At 36.2% G+C, this 13,759-nt stretch overlaps 1 protein-coding gene across 2 annotated transcripts in view; it reads right to left on the reverse strand.

Moving 5' to 3' along the window:
• Window positions 1–1,649: 1,649 nt before the first annotated feature.
• The window catches only part of LOC121385677 (homer protein homolog 2-like), a 73,555-nt gene continuing 61,445 nt past the window's right edge, over window positions 1,650–13,759 (reverse strand). For both annotated transcript variants that reach the window (XM_041516456.1, XM_041516449.1), the window contains exons 4-9: window positions 12,740–12,898; window positions 11,961–12,094; window positions 10,116–10,272; window positions 5,395–5,514; window positions 4,139–4,219; window positions 1,650–2,488 (exon numbers count right to left, since the gene is read on the reverse strand). In XM_041516456.1, the coding sequence (XP_041372390.1) occupies window positions 2,291–2,488; window positions 4,139–4,219; window positions 5,395–5,514; window positions 10,116–10,272; window positions 11,961–12,094; window positions 12,740–12,898 (849 nt within the window). In that variant the 3' untranslated portion in view covers window positions 1,650–2,290. The remainder of the gene's footprint in view (window positions 2,489–4,138; window positions 4,220–5,394; window positions 5,515–10,115; window positions 10,273–11,960; window positions 12,095–12,739; window positions 12,899–13,759) is intronic.

The following is a 13,759-nucleotide window of genomic DNA, read 5'->3' on the forward strand; positions in this document are numbered from 1 at the left end:
ATTCACACCAAGCTGTATCAATTCACACAAGTTAGTATCAATACACACCAGTCAGTATCAATGCACACCAGTCAATATCAATTCACACCAGTCAGTATCAATTCACACCAGTCAATTTCAATTCACACAAGTCAGTATTAATTCACACCAGTCTGTACCAATTCACACAAGTCAGTATCAATTCACACCAGTCAGTATCAATTCACACCAGTTTGTATCAGTTCACACCAGTCTGTATCAATTCATACCAATCAGTATCAATTCACACCAGTCAGTATCAATTCACACCAGTCTGCATCAGTTCACACCATTTAGTATCAATTCACACCAGTCAATATCAATTCACACAAGTCAGTATCAGTTCACACCAATCAGTATCAATTCACACCAGTCAATACTAATCACAGAAGTCCGTATCAATTCACACCAGTCTGTATCAATTCACAGCAGTCAGTATCAATTCACACCAGTCAGTATCAATTCACACCAGTCTGTATCAGTTCACACCATTTAGTATCAATTCACACCAGTCAGTATCAATTCACACCAGTCTGTATCAGTTCACACCAGTCTGTATCAATTCATACCAATCAGTATCAATTCACACCAGTCAGTATCAATTCACACCAGTCTGTATCAGTTCACACCATTTAGTATCAATTCACACCAGTCAGTATCAATTCACACAAGTCAGTATCAGTTCACACCAATCAGTATCAATTCACACCAGTCAATACTAATCACAGAAGTCCGTATCAATTCACACCAGTCAGTATCAATTCACACCAGTCAGTATCAATTCACACCAGTAAATACTATTCACACCAGACAGTACTGATTCACACCAGTCAGTACTGATTCACACCAGTCGGTATCAATTCATAATTCAGTACTGATTCACACCAGTCAGTACTGATTCACATCAATCAATATCAATTCACATCAGTCAGTACTGATTCACATCAGTCAGTACTGATTCAGAACAGTCAGTATCAATTCACATCAGTCAGTACTGATTCACAACAGTGAGCATCAATTCACATCAGTCAGTACTGATTCACAACAGTCAGTATCAATTCACATCAGTCAGTACTGATCATAACAGTCAGTATCAATTCCAACAATGAGTTCCGATTCATTATGTCAATAGTGATTCACACCCAAAAAATTTGAGTCACATCATTATATACAGATTGAAGTCTCTCAATTACTAGGAGGCGTGTGACACATTTAAAAACATAATCTGAAAACTAAGCTTAACAAGACAATTAATTTTCTGATCTATTCAGTAGAAAAATAATTTACAAATCTTGTTTTCACTGTATTAATGAACTGACTAACATGTTCATACTTTAAACATACCAGAAGTATAAAAACAGTGTTCTTTAGAACGCAGTAGGCAAATGTTTGGTAGCTACATCTATCACCACTCTTGCCTACTTGGGCGGGACGTAGCCCAGTGGCAAAATGCTCACTTGATGCATGGTCGGTCTAGGATCAATCTCTGTCGGTAGGCCAATTGGGCTATTTCTCGTCCCAGCCAGTGAGCCACGACTGGTATATCAAAGGCTGTGGTATGTGCTATCCTGTCTGTGGGACGGTGCATATAAAAGATCCCTTGCTACTAATGGACAAATGTAGTGGGTTTCCTCTCTAAAGACTATATGTCAAAATTACCAAATGTCTGACATCCAATAGCCTATGATTAATAAATCAATGTGACTAGTGGTGTCATTAAACAAAACAAACTTTTTTCGTGCCTACTTTTTAACTTAACAATTACATATATCAATATGCTTAGCAGATATGTAGCTGCTTATTTTTTTCAAACAGCCCCCACTTCCACCGATAGCATATATCCTGCAAATACAGAAAGCTGGTAGTGCAGAGAAAGCCAAGCTAAGGATATACAAGAATTCCACGTAATTTAATGTCTTGCTTACTATAAACCCTTTCGGGGCACTGTGATAAACATCCACAGGTGCAACTGCAAACAAAGGTTTAGTGACCTTGGAGTTACAGTTTGTGAGAAACTGCTCAAAAGGTCAAACTTTAACGTTTAAACTTCAATGCAAAATTTGCCACTACTGTCAGAAAATTAACACCTATATATCTCGCTTTTTTACTTTGTAAAGGCAAGACAACACTTGAATGCTGGTGAATGTTATTCAGGTGTTTCACTGACACACACACAATTACATACACAGACTGAGTACACCAACATGGAGGGAATTATTCTGAGACTCTCTCTCTCTCTCTCTCTTTCTCATGCACTCTTCAGCACTGGTCACTAGCTCTGCGACTCTTTCTTCACCGTGGACACAATCTGTTCATGCAGTTCGTACAGTTCTGTGATTTTACTGCCCAGCGTGGCCTGCAGGGTCAGGACATCCTGGTTCTCAGACTCCCGTGTCAGGCGACACTCCTTCAGCAGTCTCTGCAGGTCCTGAACCTTGATGGACAGGCTGTGGTTCTCCTCCTCCAGAACCTGTAGGTCAGCAAAATCAGCATTAAAGGTTTTCCTTCATGCATATAAAAAAAATTATGCTTTAAATAAAATTTCATTTTACAGATTGTAGAGAGAGAGAGAGAGAGAGAGAGAGAGAGAGAGAGAGAGAGAGAGAGAGAGAGAGAGAGAGAGAGAGAGAGAGAGAGAGAGAGAGAGAGAGAGAGAGAGAGAGAGAGAGAGAGAAAGAGAGAAAGAGAGAGAGTTTGTTTTGTTTAACGACACCACTAGAGCACATTGATTTATTAATCATCGGTTACTGGATGTCAAACATTTGGTAATTTTGACATAATTTTAGAGAAAAAACAAGCTCATTTTTCCATTAGTAACAAGGGATTGTTTATATGCACTATCCCATAGACAAGACAGCACATACCATAGTCTTTGGTATACCAGTCATGGTGCACTGGCTGGAACAAGAAATAGCCCAATGGGCCAACTGACAGCGATCGATCTCAGACTGACCGCACATCAAACAAGCGCTTTACCACTGGGCTATGTCCTACCCCTTCATCAACACAGATGAAAGTGGGTTATGAAAAAACTAAAATTTTAAAAACAATCTGGAAATTTTAATACTGGTGGTCAGGCACTGATATTGGCCCTAGAGTTGGGGCTGTACAATGGTCTAAAATGGTGACCTCTATTCAGAATGTATTCAAAGTATTAGCCTAAACCATATTGTAAGTTTTGAATGGAGAATAAGTAAGACATTGAAAAACACCAGAAAGCCCAGACCAGGCCTCCCAGCCACTTGTACATATTAAAATATAGGAATTTTGAGGTCAAATATAGGAGTTTTATAGGAATTTTGAGGTCAAATTATAGGATAAGTTGGACCGATTATCATGATTATAGGCATTTTACACGGATTTCTAGAGACATTTACATTACTAATGGTATTTTCTTACCTTGCGTATGAACACAAAATACCATCTACTACCTAGAAAAATGTATGCCAAGGCTTGCCAGCAGTCCATGCCAATATCCAGGATACTTTGAAAGTTGGTGCATCTTGTATCAGTAATACATCCTCCTCACCTCATCAGGTGAGCAGGATCTTGATTGGCACTTGATACAGATCCTTCCACATTCAAAGCATCTTCTGAATTTCTGACATTCACTGCGAATATAACTCAGTAACATATTTTATTCATCAGCATTTTGGCAAAGCAAATGAGTCAAATATAGGAAATATAGGAAATGAATCTCAATATAGGAGTTTTATAGAATCCTATAAAAAATATAGGAAATATAGGTCTGGGAGGCCTGCCAGACCTGGTGCTTATAAAACTTTTAGTCTAGACTCGAGACTCTAATAGAGTTTGAGACATTAATGTCATGACAACACCATACAAATTGTGTGCATGTGACGCCATTAGAGATTGAGTCTGGACTCTAAAAGTTTTATAAGCACGGGCCCAGAAACACTGAATTATGGATAAATCTAGAAAACTTTCATCTCTGAATCAAAATCAGTATTACATTGGGGTTGTTCTCAAAGTGATCACATGGCAGGGGTATAGCATTGTCTGGATCTGGGGAGAAAAGGGGGTCAAATATGAATGACATCCTGCCTACCCCAACCCCAATATACTAGGACGTAACATGTAAAGAATGAGTTGTAAATACCTGAATTCTCGCCTGTAATGCTGTAGAGTTGCTCTCCTTCTTGTTCAAATCATACACTTCTTTCTTCAGCTTATTTATATCCTGAAATCACAACACAAAAAACAATGGCAATGGTCAGTACTGTCCTACAATATCAGAAAACCATATATACATTTTAGGGGCTATCGTGTGTTTTTTTGTCAAATATAATTTTATGTATGCAACTTTGTTTCAGAACTGTTTTGCCTATCTTTTTTCTCCCTAATTTAGCATCCCCAGATTAAGAAACACTGGCAGTGACAAATGTTGTCTCTCAAATTATTTTTAAAAACTAAAATCACAAATGTGGGTTTTTTTTTAAATACGAGACTGAATAAATAATGACCAATAAGAAAAAAATACTTCTTAAAAGAACCATACTAGCTACACTTCTTTTCCCCAGTCATTAACAATGTACCAGTGATTGATTATAATAAAAACAATTGATAGAATGGGCTCCACTGATGTGATAAGGTAATGATGTTTCTAAACGGATTTTATGTGCACCATAGTTTTCTTCACATATTGGTATTTCAACTTTTAAATCACAGGAACTGCCACTCATATACTTGGTGAAACCGTTGTACAATTTACAATTAAATGTTATAAACTGCATAAAATGACGAATTCAATGTAAGTTTGAGGTAAAGAATTAGGTTAAGCAAATACATGTATAACCTAGATAAAAGTCACATGAACAGACTTCTGATTGCCTGAGACTTTGAAATATTATGCCCTGAAAAGTATGTCAATTAAAATCATTGCTAAGATAACATTGTGCCCATATTAATTTGGGGCCAATTTCACAAAACATAATAAGTTTACGTCTGCAACTAGCATTTATACAAGACATACATTTACAACATTTGGCATCTATTTCACATAGAAAATTACATCAATACAGAAAATGGAGCATAATTAGGATGAAAGCAAATGAAGTATATGTATTTCTAACTATATTTGTTGTGCTATAACAGTTTTGTGGTTTAGTCATATATTTATGTTTACATGCAAAACTAGGCTTACATTGATTAGTAAAATTGGGCCCTGGGCCCCGTTCCACGAAGTGATCTTAGCCCTAAGATTACCGTAAGCGCATAGCTACCCTATGCACTTAGGTGATCTTAGCGCTAAGATCGCTTTGTGGAATGGGGCCCAGGTCTGCAAGTTTCAGTATTATTTCAACTACAAGAGCAGACATTTGATATTGAAATTGGACTGTACAGAGATGTACAAACCTCTTGTTTCCTTGAGGTTTCGTCATGAAGTTTTTCTACCTGATCCGTCAACTGTTTCACCTTGTGTTTGAACTCTTCTGTCTGGTCAGCTGTCATCTCCTTAGATTCAAGTTCCAACACCTGAAATAAACAAAACACACAACACCTGAAATAAACCACATAAACACCTGAAATCAATAATTTAAACACCTGAAATGAGAAAAATCCAACACCTGAAATAAAATACAATTTACTTGAAATAAACAAACCTGAAAAAATATACAACACATGAAATAAAGAATATACAACACTATTAATAATATAAAACAATTATTTAAAAACCCCAAAATACTTGAAATAAACAATATACAACACCTGAAATAAACAATATGCAACATCTGAAATCAATATATCTCAACATAAACACAGCATCTAAAATAAACAAACACCTGAAACAATATACAACATCTGAATTCAATAATATGCAATACTTGAACAAAAAATATACACCTTCAATAAACAATATACAACACTTGAAATAAGCAGTATACAACACATATACTAAACAATATACAACACCTGGAATTTTAGACTAGTCTTGTATATTAGAAAAATTAACCAATTTATAAACATTACTGCTTCACAAATTAACAAATCTGAAAAATAACATACCATTTATTTTCCAGAAAAAACTGTTAAAAGGTCTGAAAACTTGGCTGTCTACGTGTAAAACTAGAAGGGAGGTTCAGATTTTCTACCCAGGCTTTACAAGTAGAGGCCGTGCTATGTGCAGCCACACACTGTAGCCTATTGTTTTACTAAGTTTGACCAAACATGGCAGTCTTTAAAAGCGGATGATCAATGCAATTGAGGGCCATTAAAGTGAGAAGAGCAAACAACCGTGTTGTGTGGGGAGTGGGTGCTCTGTAGACCATTGTTGTAAAAAAGAGAGAAGAACTTCCAACAAATCAATGTGGACACATGTACATAGGATTACAGAGAGCCACTCTGGGGCAAATGTTACTTGGTGGGTTACATGGACATCGACATGCATGTACTTATATACAGAAGTACACTGTACTCCGTTCATCACCGGTATGTTGTTTTTCTTAGTGACTAGATTCTTAATGTAACTGTTAATATATATTTTTTTCTTCTAATTTGTTATATTTTTTATTTTCTTATTTATATTTTCTTATTTATAATTTACGTTGGATCCATTTTTACTAATGATGTAATTATGTACCCTGTACACTATGGGTTCATCTGTTTGTACAGTGAACCTGTCTAAACCGGACCCTGAACAAACTGGAATCCTGTCAAAACTGGTTAAGTTTCATGACCTGAATTTCCTAAATCCTAAAACGTGACCCTCTAAATACTGGATCCTGTCTAAATAAATATTAGGTCCCTGGCCTGATCCAGTTGAGACAGGTTTCACTGTACTAGTCATTTGATGTTGTTTAATGTAATTCATATACATGTACATTGTGTATGATGTGAGATGATTACAGGACCACAAAACTAACATTATCAATATGATAGATAGATCCATCTCTCAGTCAATAAAAATATATATTAAAAAATATCCATATATACTCTTCAAAAAAAGTAGGCGAACCTGAAATATTAATGTTAATATCAACTATTAGACCGAACATACATTTTGACCACAGACATCCTACTAAAGAATGTTCAGGTCTGTTTATCACCACACCGAAACACATTCCATAGTTTGCACATGCATCACACATTCCATAGTTTGCACATGCATCACATGTGTGGGGTGTCATTCTCAATTTTGACAATTTCCAGGAAGGTCCATTAATCACTATGGAACATTATTTCTGTCAATCTTTTTCATTCTGTTTATCATACAGTTGTTATTGTTTTGTTTTTAGTCATTTTTATTGTTTGAATTTGCAATTTACTGATTAAAAAAACGTCAAATTTCAAATTTCACTTCTGACCCCAATCGTCCTTCAAGATCTTTGGTGGTCATAAAACCTACTGTAATATTGAACTACCGGTTGTAATGTTTGCCCAATTAATTCACTATTATCATATAACCATTCACCACAGCTAACATACCGTACAATTTTGGCAATTGTAAATTCTTATTAGAGTTCCGCTACTTTGTTTGAAGAGTATAGTTTATAACAATTCAATGATATCTTGTAAGTTTGTTAACAGGTTCAACACTGTGGTGAAATGTTCTGCTGATCCAGAGTTAGCCGTGTATTTTTCACAAGTTAAGGTCTTCTTGATTATACGTTAGTCATCATATTTGTTAGTCATGGTCAGCCTGTCCATTTTTCAAAAGGCCAACATGAAGTTATTATATAGAACAAATTATTTTCAATAGACTGTTTATATCAATCTCTGCCAGGAACAAATATTTCCTTTTTTTTAAAAATGCTCTCCTTATTTAATATTCCTGAATTGAAAGTATTATTCCATTATATACATCCAAATAGAGAGGCCAGAAGTGCCTAAAAGAAGCCACATCAAAAATAGATTCTTCCTTATTACACCACTTGTTAATATTTCACCATGATCTTCAGTTCGCCTTGATTTTTCTCATGACAAAGACTAATATTTGTATGACTTTTACTTTCACAAAGATATAACATATTGTCTAAAAAGTAACATTTCCCAAAATACATTAATTTTGTAACATAAAATATGTCACCTTCTTCTTCATCCTGCTGCCCTCCTCCTTGTAGGTAGTGATTATTCTCACGGTGAAGACTGTTACATTGTATGACAAGTAAGATAGAATACATCACCTTCTTCTTCTTCATCCTGCTGCCCTCCTCCTTGTAGGTAGTGATTATTCTCACGGTGAAGACTGTGACATTGTATGACAAGTAAGACAGAATACGTCACCTTCTTCTTCTTCATCCTGCTGCCCTCCTCCTTGTAGGTAGTGATTATTCTCATGGTGAAGACTGTGACATTGTATGACAAGTAAGACAGAATACGTCACCTTCTTCTTCTTCATCCTGCTGCCCTCCTCCTTGTAGGTAGTGATTATTCTCATGGTGAAGACTGTGACATTGTATGACAAGTAAGATAGAATACGTCACCTTCTTCTTCATCCTGCTGCCCTCCTCCTTGTAGGTAGTGATTATTCTCATGGTGAAGACTGTGACATTGTATGACAAGTAAGATAGAATACATCACCTTCTTCTTCATCCTGCTGCCCTCCTCCTTGTAGGTAGTGATTATTCTCATGGTGAAGACTGTGACATTGTATGACAAGTAAGACGGAATACGTCACCTTCTTCTTCTTCATCCTGCTGCCCTCCTCCTTGTAGGTAGTGATTATTCTCACGGTGAAGACTGTGACATTGTATGACAAGTAAGACAGAATACGTCACCTTCTTCTTCTTCATCCTGCTGCCCTCCTCCTTGTAGATAGTGATTATTCTCATGGTGAAGACTGTGACATTGTATGACAAGTAAGACAGAATACGTCACCTTCTTCTTCTTCATCCTGCTGCCCTCCTCCTTGTAGGTAGTGATTATTCTCATGGTGAAGACTGTGACATTGTATGACAAGTAAGACAGAATACGTCACCTTCTTCTTCTTCATCCTGCTGCCCTCCTCCTTGTAGATAGTGATTATTCTCATGGTGAAGACTGTGACATTGTATGACAAGTAAGATAGAATACGTCACCTTCTTCTTCATCCTGCTGCCCTCCTCCTTGTAGGTAGTGATTATTCTCATGGTGAAGACTGTGACATTGTATGACAAGTAAGATAGAATACGTCACCTTCTTCTTCATCCTGCTGCCCTCCTCCTTGTAGGTAGTGATTATTCTCATGGTGAAGACTGTTACATTGTATGACAAGTAAGATAGAATACGTCACCTTCTTCTTCATCCTGCTGCCCTCCTCCTTGTAGGTAGTGATTATTCTCATGGTGAAGACTGACATTGTATGACAAGTAAGATAGAATACGTCACCTTCTTCTTCATCCTGCTGCCCTCCTCCTTGTAGGTAGTGATTATTCTCATGGTGAAGACTGTTACATTGTATGACAAGTAAGACAGAATACATCACCTTCTTCTTCATCCTGCTGCCCTCCTCCTTGTAGATAGTGATTATTCTCATGGTGAAGACTGTGACATTGTATGACAAGTAAGACAGAATACGTCACCTTCTTCTTCATCCTGCAGCCCTCCTCCTCGTAGGTAGTGATTATTCTCATGGTGAAGACTGTTACATTGTATGACAAGTAAGACAGAATACGTCACCTTCTTCTTCATCCTGCTGCCCTCCTCGTAGATAGTGATTATTCTCATGGTGAAGACTGTGACATTGTATGACAAGTAAGATAGAATATGTCACCTTCTTCTTCATCCTGCTGCCCTCCTCCTTGTAGGTAGTGATTATTCTCATGGTGAAGACTGTTACATTGTATGACAAGTAAGATAGAATACGTCACCTTCTTCTTCATCCTGCTGCCCTCCTCCTTGTAGGTAGTGATTATTCTCATGGTGAAGACTGTTACATTGTATGACAAGTAAGATAGAATACGTCACCTTCTTCTTCATCCTGCGGCCCTCCTCCTTGTAGATAGTGATTATTCTCATGGTGAAGACTTACATTGTATGACAAGTAAGATAGAATACGTCACCTTCTTCTTCATCCTGCTGCCCTCCTCCTTGTAGGTAGTGATTATTCTCATGGTGAAGACTGTTACATTGTATAACAAGTAAGATAGAATAGTCACCTTCTTCTTCATCCTGCTGCCCTCCTCCTTGTAGGTGGCAAGCTGTTTCTTCCACTCCTCCACATTGGCTGTGCTCTCCTGCAGCGCCGCCGTCAGTCGCGCGTTGTTATTCTTCAGCGTCTGCAGCTCCACCTCCCATTTCTTAGCATTGGAAGAACTACAAAAATAACAATGGAAAAGTCAATACAGTGAAACCTGTCTAAACCGGACCCTGACAGGCATTGTTGTTCTTCAGCATCTGCAGCTCTACCTCCCACTCTTAGCATTGGAAGAACTAACAAAAACAAGGATGACAATAAAAAGAAAAAGTCCTTTACGAACAATGTTGTTGTTCAGGGTCTGCAGTTCTACGTCCCATGTCTTAGCATTGGATGGTCTTTTGAGGACACCTGGCCCCGTACTTATAAACCTTAAAGTCTAGACTTTAATAAAGTCCAGACTTAAACGTCATGGCAACGCCATTCAAATAGCATTACGTTAAAGTCTGATCTTTATTAAAGTCTAGACTTTAAGTTTTATAAGCACGGGCCCCGATATGTTTTTCTATCAGTAGCAAGGTATCTTTTATATGCACTTTCCTACAAACAGGACCAGGACAGCACATACCATAACCTTTGATATACCAGCCATGGGACACTGACTAGGACGTGGGAAAAATAAACAATCAGAGAATCGGTTCACAGACAGGATTTGATCCTTTGATCCAAGCACCTGAGATGAGGGCTGTACTAACTGAGGTAAACTGCTAAGGAATGGAAATGAAAGAATGTTTGTTTAACGACACCTCAGCACATTTTAAAGAAGGTTTAAATGGTGTCCTTGATATGGTTATTTCGACTCTTTAGTTCAGAGAATGATTGTCATCTGATGGCAAAAATTAGTTACTTATTTTTTGTACTTAACGTTTTTTTACTTATAGGTATTTTGATAGAACAAGAAATACTAATTCAAGTTGTGCCTCATTAGGAACTGGTAATTTTCCCTTTGTTTAGTGGAACAATGTATTAATACAGCACCAAAAAACTTAATTGTTGTATCAAGGCCTTTTGACCATATCCATTAATACTTACATTAATAATTACAGGTTTCTATTCTGGTGTCTGTGCACATATTACATTGCATTATGTATGGCATCTACACGTAGGGTGGTAACTTTCAATATGCTGGATTATCCTTCAGGCCATTATATAGTAACTCAGTCTATTTCGATCAGTTGTTTTTATCAAGAATAACTGTGACTCAATCTGAACAGTACATATGTAGCAACTACATATTTCCTCTTTTTTTTAAAAATGAAGACAAACATTTGTATAGGGGTTTTTTTATTGTGTTTTAAAAAAAAATCTTTCTAGATCAATGATGCAGTTTGTATGAGTCTAATGATGGAAGGCTGGCTGGTTATTATGTAATGAATGATTAATGTAGCACTAACATTTTTTATTTTACTTGATTAAATGTATACATGAAATTATTGGTACACACAATCATAAAGTGTGCATATACATTTTTTTGGGTTCATACTTGTACTTACATAAACCCAAAAAATAAATACATTTATAACTTTAATAATTAATCTTTTATGAAGCCATTCTTTAATTAAGTTTTGTACAATATATATGATTATCATAATTACCAAATTAATACACTTAATTTACTATAGTAAACCTGATTTTTTTTATTAATAAAAAACAACCAACCCCCAAAAACCCCAACATTTTAATTGTAAATATGTGGCTATAGTATAAAAAATGTTAAGTACAAATAAAGAACAAACTTAAAAGACTGAAAGACAATTTAAGCTAAGGGATAAAAAAATGTAGTCACAAGTTGACTAATTCCACTGACCTTTGTGCCAAGGCAAGTTTCAAGCGATCATTCTCATATTTGAGCTGTCCCTCGCTTGCATTGGGTGGAAGATTAGTACTGGTACTGCCCTGAGTGTAAGAGTTGCGACGCTCCCGTAAACTGCCGCTGTCACTCTGAAATCAACACAATCAAACACTCGTTAAACCATTTCAGAAACAATTAACACAGTGCTATAAATTATATATCTCAAAGCTACTTTTTACTTTTATACCATCAAAACAAGGGTTTGATTCCCTACTTATTGCACGCACTGTTTCACGAAGCTCTTTCATAAAGTAATTGTTCATACAGCTACTGAACATGTTTTATGCTCAGAAGGAAGAAATGTTTTATTTAACGATGCACTCAACATATTGTCATTAACAATTACATGTATATAGCTCATCAGATGTACACATGTAGTTAAGGACTACACAGATAGTGAGAGGAAACCCTGCTGCCATCACTCCATGAACTATTTTTTTCAATTAGCAGCAAGGGATCTAAGTAGGTCTAAGTAAGTAGATTTTGTTTTATTAATAATTTTTTTGTTTTGTTAAATGTTTAATTTATTATCTCCCCTGTCAATGTTTATTAAATAATTTAGTTTTATCAAAATACCTGTGATGATGACAAGGTACTGGTTTGTTGATGGAAGACTTGACGTCCTGGCGACTGTGGCTGAACATGTTTTATTCTCAGAGTAAAGTGTCACACAGATTATGCAGTCTATGACAATGTTTATTACATAATTTGAGTTTTTACTTTGATCAAGATACCTGTGATGATGACCAGCTGCTTGTTCGTTGATGGAAGACTTGTCGTCCCGGCGACTGTGGCTGTGGTGGTAGATGATTATCTGTCACACCATTTACTTCTGTGTTCTTCTGCGCAGAATTACGTGTTAATTCTTTAATTTCTTTAAATTTTTCAATGAACTGAAATTGAAAGCAACATCTATAAAGATTTAATAAATGATACCCCCTCCAATATGTTGTTATTAACACATTTTTCAATAAAGAAAAATGAAAAAAAAAAAATGAAAAAAAAAACATGTGTCAAATACTAGTAGTTTAAAAAAAAAGAGTATATTTAAAGAAATGTTTTGACACAGGTAATACATGTATGATGCAAATATGCACAAGTATTCTGATGGATAATACAGGTAGCATACTTCCCTCAAAATTGATAAACATACAGCCCTAAAAATTTACACACATACTACCCCAAGAATTGACACACATACAGCCCTCAAAACTGACACACATACAGGACTCAAAACTGACACACATACAACCCTAAAAATTGACATACATACAGCTCTCAAAATTGACACACATACAACCCTAAAAATGGACATACACCCAGCTCTCAAAATTGACACACATATAGCCCTAAAAATGGACATACATACAGCTCTTAAAATTGACACACATACAACCCTAAAAATTGACATACATACAGCTCTCAAAATTGACACATATATATAGCCCTAAAAAATGATACATACAGGTATACTACTAAATCAAATCCCATAGACGACAATAGTGACATATGTGGCTAAAACTCCTACCTGCAGTGTATCAATCGACATAAACACCACAGATATAAACACTACCGTATATCTTCGCCTATAAGTTGAATTTTTTTCACCCAAAAATGATTTTATAACTTGGGGGGTCGACTTATAAGAGGGTAAAAAAAATTCACCCAAAAATATAACCGTTTTGGGGATTATTTTACAAGTTTTATTGTTGAATTATGCCCTGTATTTATACTCAAATATGTTAATTTGGCAA

Source organism: Gigantopelta aegis, chromosome 2 (assembly GCF_016097555.1).
Source record: "Gigantopelta aegis isolate Gae_Host chromosome 2, Gae_host_genome, whole genome shotgun sequence".
In the NCBI taxonomy this organism is placed as follows: domain Eukaryota; kingdom Metazoa; phylum Mollusca; class Gastropoda; order Neomphalida; family Peltospiridae; genus Gigantopelta; species Gigantopelta aegis.